The sequence below is a fragment of the Balearica regulorum genome, chromosome 18, assembly GCF_011004875.1.
Source record: "Balearica regulorum gibbericeps isolate bBalReg1 chromosome 18, bBalReg1.pri, whole genome shotgun sequence".
Lineage (NCBI taxonomy): Eukaryota > Metazoa > Chordata > Aves > Gruiformes > Gruidae > Balearica > Balearica regulorum.
In genome coordinates, this window is record NC_046201.1 from 8369472 (window position 1) to 8378900 (window position 9429).

The 9429-nt window shown below is 50.0% G+C and overlaps 1 protein-coding gene across 2 annotated transcripts; it reads left to right on the forward strand.

Moving 5' to 3' along the window:
- The first annotated feature begins 1452 nt into the window (after positions 1–1452).
- On the forward strand, positions 1453–7271 carry CDK3 (cyclin dependent kinase 3). Of its 2 annotated transcripts, XM_010309422.2 has the most exons (7): positions 1453–2306; positions 3257–3334; positions 3723–3843; positions 4353–4523; positions 4948–5049; positions 5846–6049; positions 6441–7271. In XM_010309422.2, exons 1-7 carry the CDS (start codon positions 2179–2181, stop codon positions 6561–6563), a joined length of 927 nt encoding a protein of 308 aa, XP_010307724.1. In that variant the 5' UTR covers positions 1453–2178; the 3' UTR covers positions 6564–7271. The 2 variants fall into 2 exon arrangements, with proteins under 2 accessions (XP_010307724.1, XP_075626949.1); XM_075770834.1 differs by having other exon boundaries at positions 5846–7271.
- Positions 7272–9429: the final 2158 nt, after the last annotated feature.

Below are 9429 nucleotides of genomic sequence, written 5' to 3' on the forward strand. Positions count from 1 at the left end.
GGTTACTGTGACTCAGCTGCCACACAGGAGTGTTGCTGGCAAGACACTCACATACCTGGACTCACCAACAAAGAAACAGGAAGAACAGAGAGTCACTATTTTCAGTAGCATCTGCCTCTTTGGGTTTTCAGGAGCTGATGTTCAGGAGAGGATTGGCTTTAGCTCTAAAATAAATATTTGCGGTGCCCTGAGAACCACCACTTTCTTCCTTGACACAACTAAGTTTAGGAGACCTTAAATCATTATTTTTTTGAAGCATCTAAAGGTTTTGATTGATATTTTCCTACATAAATATGAAAATAGAAGGCAGCCTGTCTTTTATTGATTAAAAACCTCTTTCTTGCTAGGGCAAATGCATTAGGCCCTGCGGAAACCCCATAGATGATGTAAGAAAATTTAACAAAATGCAATTTTCCTCCTTCTCCTAAGTACTGGGTGTGTAAGGAAGTGTTTGGCTTTGAAAAAGTTGCAAGAAGAGGAGACGAAGTTACATCAGAGCCACTCTTGTTTAAGAACATGGTGCCAGACCCACCCAGCAGCATTAAATCATCAAGAAAAAGACAGAAAATCACTAATGTGAGATGAGAATCCAATGTTAGTGCAAGAGAGAGAAGACTCTTCTGTGCTATAGCAATCCCTGGACCCGGAGTGAGCTGGGACTGTGGTTTGCAGGGGAATTCAGTCACCTGCAGCTTTTTCTGCTTTTTGCTCAGATTCTCTGGTGAAACGTTCAGAAAATAAGGACTGAAGCCGTACAATGCACAGCAACAGATCAAAATGCAACAGGTACTGGCAACATCCATGTTTACCAGCAGGCTTGATTCAAAATCCTGAGATGGTTCGGTAATTACAGTGCTTGCTATAATCTTTAATCACAGTTTAGCCTTATGTTTTTTCTTCATGCAGTTTTGATCCGAAAGCCCTGCTTCAACACACTCTGTTCAGCCCAAGTCCAAAAACATGATCTCAGGAGATGATATTTTCACCTGGTTTTGTAAGAAGTGATTATTAGTCTGTCATAATGTGTTTATATTTACACCTTGTCTCCTGTCTGTTGTCCTGCCTTCTTCCCTGTCCTTAAATTTTATCCAAATGGCCAGGTTTGCCAGAGAATTGGGAATATCCAAGATGCCAGGACTGGGAATTTCCAAAATACCAGGTTCCTACAACTGCTATGAAAAAATCACCACAAACCCAACCAGCCAGGAAGAGGAGAGCAAATTTGGCAGTGACTCCGGACAGAGACACAGGCACAAACTGAACCTTCACAAGCCACCGGAGAACCCACACAGGAGTTTGCCGTGGCCATGTGAATCCCTCTTCAGCCGCAGAGCAACCACGCTTTGGTTCTTTCACATTGGCAAAATCAGGATCAATTTTAAAAAGATTTTGAGCTGGTGGCTCAGCGATGGGCTAAATCCTTTTTTAGGTCACCTAAAAGTTGGGGTCTGCACTGTGGGCCCACAAGCCCTCCAGGAATCAGTCCCTGTGGCTCTTACCTTTCCTGGTACCATGATGCATAACATTTTTTTAATCGTGTCCTGTCAGCTGTCAAGTCAATAATTAATCCCCCACCAAGGACTTCTTCCAAAAGGCTGACCAAGCAGCACAGCCCACAGTGGGGAAGTTCAAGGGACAATTGCGCAAGATTAAAAAAAAAAAAAAAAAAGTTTCTGCTGTGTTTGACCTCAGCGTGTCCCAGGGAACCCTGGTGACACACCACATCCCCCGATGCCAGGCGCAGTGCAAATGGAGCTGCAGAGCTTCTCTTGGCCCTGTGAAGTCCCTGCTGCCTTTCCTGCAGGCCCAAAGCGGCTCTTCACATGCATTTTGCTCAATTTTTGCTTTAGCTAACACACCCCACAACCTCGGTTACAAGTAACCGGTCCCAGGCAGTTGCTGCACAGTGTGTCTGGCTCTTTGGGTCTCCTGAAGACCCCCAGACAGACACCCACCCACCAGCGTGCCCAGGCAGCCCTGTCTGCCTGCGGCTGCCCCAGTTCCAGGCAGGTCCCTGTGCTGCAGCAAGGGGGAAACCAGACCCCAGAGAGCAGCTCAGGGAACACGTGGGGAGAGCAAACACCTGCACATTTGGGGGGTTTGGGTTTTTTTTTTTCTTCCCCCCTCAGAAAGCAGTGCTAGCTGCCCCCACTGCCGTCACAAGGCTGAGGTAGCGCCATGGATGCCTTCCAGGAGGTGTTTCAGAAGGTGGAGAAGATCGGGGAGGGCACCTATGGCGTGGTGTACAAGGCTCGCAACAAGCGCACAGGGCAGCTGGTGGCCCTCAAGAAGATCCGCTTGGACTCGTGAGTGGGACAAAGCCCCGGTCCTGGGGGCTGCCATGGCCTGGCCCAGCCCAGAGCCCACACGGCCTGCCAGGATGCTGGGCCGACCACTGCCTCAGTGCAGTGGCAACAGGGTGCTGAGGCGAGAGGGGGCTGAGGAAGAAGAATGGCTCCTCTGGGGCCAGTGGCGCTGCCCACAGGGAGATCGCCACCAGCTGAGCCCAGCAGCGCCCCAGACCTGCCATGGGAGTGAGCAAGCCCAGCGTCCAAAATGGTGCAAGAGGCTCAAAGAAGCCTGATGTGAGGGATAACACCGTCTCTAACGGCTCATGCCAGCAGCTAGGGCCTGACCCGGTACTACCTGGCCCTGGTGCCGTCGCCCAGGGCAGGGGGAAGTAGCCGCCATTTTGGGACGTTGCCTCTCCTCTCCCTCAGGGGTGTAGTGCCAAGGCTGGTGAGGCTCAGGCTCCCACAAAGCCGACTTTCACCTCTCCAGGGTGGGGACTGAGCAGCTTATTGCTGTTCCCCTGGGTCAGCCCTGGGCTGTCTCCATGATGAGGGGTGTCACTGTGGACCAGGGGCCATGGTGGGACTGCACCCCATGGCAGCCCTTCAGGATAGTGGAGGCAGCTGCCTGAGGGGCAGAGATCTTTCATCTCCCCTGATCTCTGAAAAGCAAGGCTTGAGCATTTAAACTGTTGCTTCTCCAAATGTGTCCCAAGGTGCTTCCAAAAAAGCTCTACTCCAGAGCTTGCACTGCCTAGGTCACCCCCTCCCTCTCCTTCCCCATGCTTCATTTCCCCCTGCCCGCTCCACGCACGACTCCATCCCAAATGTGGGACGCCCAGTGTGAGAGACCCTCCCCTGGGCAGGCGATGGGGTACGATGGAAGGGCAAAGGGACACAGGACCCCGATGGGTTGTGGGATCCCAGTGGAGGACAGGGTGCTGTAAAGCCCATCTCTGCTGCAGGGAGACGGAGGGCGTCCCCAGCACTGCGATCCGAGAAATCTCACTGCTGAAAGAGCTGAAGCACCCCAACATAGTCAGGTAAGACCTGGATGAACCCTCCCCACCAGCACATTGACACGCTTCTGCTCGTCCTCACGGGGAGCTCTGGGTACAGGCAGCAAGAGGGACCTCCAGCTCCTTCCCTGACTGCACAGAAAGAAGCAAAATAAACAGGAAAATGCAAGAATCGTTTGTATTTCCCTGGTTTGCAGCAATAGCCCACAGCACAGCCATTTTACTCCAGCAGCACAGGCTGGTCCAAGCTGCTGCCGCCCCATACTAGATGGTGCTTTTATATCTGCCTCTCTGTGCTCCAAAGGACTCGGAGAGCAGAGGCATCTGTGAGAGGAGGGATGTTTGGGTATTTGCAAAGGTCTGGAGAAGGTGCTGAAAGGTACTGAAAGGAGCACTTGCACTTCTTTTGCAGGCTTCTGGATGTCATACACAGCCAGAAGAAGCTGTATCTGGTGTTTGAGTATCTGAATCAGGACCTGAAGAAATACATGGACTCATCCCGAACCAGAGAGCTTCCTTTAAGCTTGGTCAAGGTACAGTAGGGAAGGAGTGCTAACAGGCAGGGCAGAGAGCATGTGCTGCCTTCTGCTGGGCAGAGCCAGCACTGAGCTGCTCTTACCTAGACTGCATCTGAAAGAGATTCATCCTTGGCTGGAGGCATTCAGCCTCTCAGATCTCAAACATTTTAGCTGGGAAAAAAACCTCATAGCACTATTGCTCAGCACATTTATTTCCCAGCTGTTTCCAGCCCATCTTGCTGCAGAACAAACTGCTGATAAGAGGACAATTGAAGGATCCATTACTAATTGTCTTTGTACAGAGTAATAGATAGGTAGAAGGGACTGCCACAGCTTGGATTGGAGTGTCTCTGACCCATGTAGGGTGGGAGCAGTTTGCGTGCATCTCTGAGCAGTGGTCCGCAAGCCTGGTGTTACATTATACTAAGGTCTTTTTTTCCCATTCAGGTCTATAAATGATCAAAAGTGTGTTGGTTCAAAAGTGGTTTCATCGTGGCCTTGTCTGAAATGTCTTCTCTCCTTAGAGCTACCTTTTCCAGCTGCTGCAGGGTGTGAGCTTCTGCCACTCACACAGAGTCATCCACAGGGACTTGAAGCCACAAAACTTGCTCATTAATGAAGCAGGAGCAATCAAGCTGGCTGATTTTGGATTGGCAAGAGCTTTTGGAGTCCCCCTGCGCACGTACACTCATGAGGTATTGTTGAGGCTCCCTGCCACCTCAGAGTGGGGTACACAATCCATAGTGGGTGAACAACAGCAGCATCGCAAGTCGCTCATCCATAGCTGAGGCACAGCTGTATTAGGTGCTCTTAACCTAACCTTCAGTAAAGGATTACCTCGTGTCCCCACAAAGTGTGCTGACTGTTTCTACCCTAGCCTGTCTGCAAGCTAGGTTCCCACCTCCTCTGCGTAGGGTATATTTATTTGTTCCAGTGTGTCCTGTTGAAGAATAATTTTCTAATCCCAATCTTGCTGTCACTAAAATGTCTGTTAATTGAGCACGGCCTTGGCACACTCTGATTTGTGCAGTCATTGCATTACAGCTGAGATGAGAGGAGTCCATGCCTCTGGTTTCACCCAGAGAAACTAGACAAAACTTGTTTGTTTGTTCCTACCAGGTGGTGACTCTGTGGTACCGAGCCCCTGAAATACTACTGGGATGCAAATACTACTCAACTGCTGTGGATATCTGGAGCATCGGCTGCATCTTTGCAGAAATGGTAGAAAGGGTTTAAATAATCTCTTTAATGAGCAGAAGGGGTGCAGCTGCAATGGGAAGTGGGGAAGGAGGGACAGGACACAGAACATCTGTGATACCGTGGTCCCACTGGGGTGTGTATTATGGAAAGTCCACCCTGAAGGTTAGCTGATCCTTAGCTGCGGGCTCAGAAGGAAACCTGCCACGCTTAGGGCCTGGCAGAAAGCAAAGAAACCTCAGTAGTCCAGCTGCAGTTCCACATCTGTGGGAATGCGATGCCTCTCCTTGCAGAAGGGGTAACTTCAGTCTTGTTGCTGCAGGACTTTGATCCTGGGAGGAGATGACTGTCTTGCAGATGTCCCCACGGTGGGCTGCAGAGAACTAGCACTCTCATTGCATGGCAGAGCGGATCTCCTAGGGGTCCACGCTTCACTTTGAAGAGTTCTTGTTATCCCTGCAGTGTAACAGCACTATCCCTAGCTCCCAAAGCCCCTGAGCTGCAGGTCAGCAGAGCCTGGCCAAGTAGGTGGGGAGGGAGTTAGCCTGCAAGAGCAGGTGTTAGGAAACTGGAGACAAAGAGGATAAGGGACTGGCTGAAAGAGGACAGCTTCAAGGGAGCACGGATCCATGGAGAGGAGCTGGAGACAAGCAGACAGGTACCCGTGACTTTCCCAACCACTGCCTGACAGAATTGCTGCTTTGTAACTGCCCTCGTCTGCGCAGTTGTTTGTATCTGCTGGGACAAAGGGTTGCTTGCAGTAGGAAATAGGGCACACAGCTGATGGAAAGGTGGGAACTATTTTTTTTTTTCTCCCCAGGTGACCAGGAAGGCCCTGTTTCCAGGGGACTCTGAGATCGATCAGCTCTTCCGGATCTTTCGCACCCTGGGCACTCCCACTGAGGTGACCTGGCCTGGGGTGACCCAGCTGCCTGACTACAAGGGGAACTTTCCCCAGTGGGCACGGAAGGAGATGAAGGATATTGTTCCCAACTTAGATCGAGATGGTAGAGACTTACTGGTGGTGAGTGAGGGCTCAGAACAAGACCTGGAGACAGACAGGATGTTTTCAAACTGGCAAAGAATAGGGACATTTGGGACTGATCTACCTGGCAGTGCATTAGCTGATCTATGTCTAATGCTCATCTCTGCCATTGCAGAAACTCTGAATCATCGAATCGGACTCAGTCCTGGCTCTGAAGCAGGGCTGTCAGTGCAGGTTCCCCTAGGAAACCACTGCAGTGAGGGTCAAGAAACCTTTCTAGAATAATCCCCACAGTAATTCCAGCTGTGGGTTACTCCCAAAGCCCAAAGAGGGGAAAAGACATGACCAACATCTGGATCTAGGCCCAGCCATGCGCAATCAATCATTTGGTTTTTAAAATCCTAAAGCTGCTGGGTTTTTCTCTTGGCAGCAATTGCTCCTGTATGATCCCAGCAGGCGCATCTCAGCCAAGGCAGCCCTCAATCACCAGTACTTCTGGAGAAGCCCTCGGAGCCCTGAAGAGCGACGTGCGCTGCAGAGACAGCACAGATGAGAAGACACAGCTCTCCTCCTGCGCTTGCACCTCCAGGTAGCAGTGCAGGTCTGATTTTGGGCACTTAGCAGGGTGCTGGCTGGGACTCAGGGTCTCACGTCTCCCGAGGAGCCTGGAGAGGGACATTCTTGCATTTAGAGCCTCAGCCTGTTGCTGGGGGAAAGTTTGGGTTACAGCCAGCAGAGCTGTTATGAAGAGGTCATGTGCAAAAGGGTGGGGGGTATTTATCAGCATAAACCACTGAAATGTGGAGAGATCGTATCATTCAGAAGGTTGTCCTCACATTAGTCAGTGAGCTAAGGTGGCACACAGTGATTTCTGTCTCCAGCACTGGAGCATCCCCAGTCATCGGTGGCAGTCCCTGACACCAGGGTGTGCTGGAGCTCCACTTTGGGTAGGGGAGCACTTCTCTGCTCAGCCCTTTGCTGCTGTTACCAAAGACTGGGCTTGTCAGCACTAGACAAGTTGTTTAACCTGAGCTGTTTAACAGAGTTGACATTCTGCTCTTCCACACGCTGAAGAGCACTATCAGGTAGCTTAATTTGTGCCTTAGCTGGGATCAAGAAGCCAAAAGATCCGGTTAGTGTAAAGCACTTGTTGCATATGGCTGGAAACAGTAACAGCTAAAACACTGGCTTTCCATCATCGGTCCAGATGTACTGCTGCTTCCTTCACTTTGTTGTCTGGAAATGTTTTTGCTATTCGAATGTTTGGAGAATTGTCACTAACTTCTGGTATGGTTTTGACATCTTCATTTTTTTTTCTTTCAGTACATTAAAAAATAAAGGCTTGTCCTTTGTTCAGAAACCTCGGTGTTTATTTTTTGGCGCAGCCCATCAGGCTAGTGACGCAGGACAATCTGGCCTGTCTTTTTTTCCACAGAGGTCTTCTCCCTTCCTCTTCTCCTGCACTCTTTCTTTTATCCTTTCCAGCCCAAATCCTTGGCAGGTGCAGAGAAGTACTCTCAGTTCTGTTGTGGAATAAGGGGCTGATGGTTCTGCAGCCCAGTGCTGTCTTGGTATCGTAAGGTGGGCTTGCTTTCCATCAGAGTTGCCACAAACCAGTTCAGACTTATGTTCTACTTATTTAAATACTCAAAGGACAGATTTTTAACTTAGGAAAACCAAACTTCTGCAGTCCTGTTTTTCATGCACATGCATGCACGTGCTCTCCTAATAACCATGATCCTAAGAACTGATCTCAGCACAACCTGACAGCTCTGACAAGTTGTCACATTGCTAGAGTTTCACGACATAACAACACAGTAAAGGAGAGAGGCGGCTGCACACACAGCTGTAGCACAAACCTCCCTCCCCACCTACTAGATAACAGAGAATTTGCACAGGGGAGAGAAACCTTTAGAGTCCCTCCTGAAAAAGCCCCTCTCAACCCAAGGCCTGCCTGTCTAAAGCCAAGCTTGTTGTCCTTTGGCTCCCTCCATCATTCCTTCCTTCTCCCACCCAACAAAAGGCAGCAGGTGACTCTGCTTAATTGCCGACATCAAAGAGACTTTTGTCATCCCTACTGCAGCACCTGCACCTCCCAAGAGATCCCTGACAGTCAAACCCTGGGACCTGTTGCTCACCTCCCTCCATGCCCTGCAGGTTTAGGAGCTACCAGACCCTGGGGGGGGCTCCCTCACTTCTGCAATTTGCACAAATTAGGGTGGTTTTTTTTTGGGGGGGGGGGGGGGGGTGCTTTGCTTTTGAAGCTGTTGTTAGGAGTCATGCTGGACTGGCTGCCTGGAAAAAGCTGACCTGCCCATGTTCCAGAGGGCTGGTTTTCTGATTGAGCAGGGGAGAGCAAGCAGCTTCAAAAGCAGTGTGGCAGGAAAATGGAAGCCGTGCTGTGCTCTGCAACATCTCACGTCCTCTGTATGATAACACCCAGCTTGCAGGGGCATGTTTGTGAGACGTGGATGAATTCTGATATGAGAATCATTTCCCTGCCTTTGCATACATGTTTTAAAGTCAATTCATTTTGTACAGATAACGCTCCGTTGTTTGCTCTCTGCAAACAAATGCTCGTGTTGTACCTGACAAGCTGTTTGCAGAAGAGTTTGTTGTTTTTGTTTAAAAAGACCTGCGTTAAGAAATAAACACCAAGGACATTCAATCCAGTTCAGAATGAAACAACAGGCTGAATTTCAAACATTTATGACCCGACCCCACTGCCAGCAAAGGGAACCAACAACAGCCATGTCGAAATAACCGTTCAGGGAAAGCCACGATGCAGCCCCGTCACCCTGTACCTGAGAAGGGAGGAAAAACACTACCTGGCTCCTCACAACCCTGCCAGACAGCTGGGCTCTGGGAAAGCCCCACGGCTTCAGGGTACTTCCTATGGACACATCGGGAGGACACGATTCAAGCTGCTTTCTGCAGATGAGGACCACTTGGTAGCAAAGAAAAGGATTTTTTTAGTGGAGTTTCTTCAGAAACAAAAGGCAGACCAGCCTTCAAAAGAGTCTGCTCAGCCAGCCAGACTGCTCAGCTGCCTAATTGTCTCTTAACGCCTTCATCCAGCCCTAGGTAAATACCTCCCACCATGCAGTTAGGGAGCACTTTATCCAAAATGATTAACTGACTGCCTAATTACCAGCACTCCAAGTCCTTTAGTTGCAGAGCATTCCTCAAAACTATTTAATCAGCACTTCAGGAAAGAGTCACCACGTGAACATCATACTGTTTTAAAAACAAGCATGGTTTTAGCTCATCAGCCCTGGAGCCCAGCACCCTGCCCCATGGAGCCAGGCAAGGGGAAGGCTGATGGCAAACTCACCTGTTGGGCAGAGCCAAGCTGCAGGAAAGGTAAAAACCCTTTTGCTGATGGACCCTCCCTGCTTTCAGCCAGCCGAGGGGAGCAG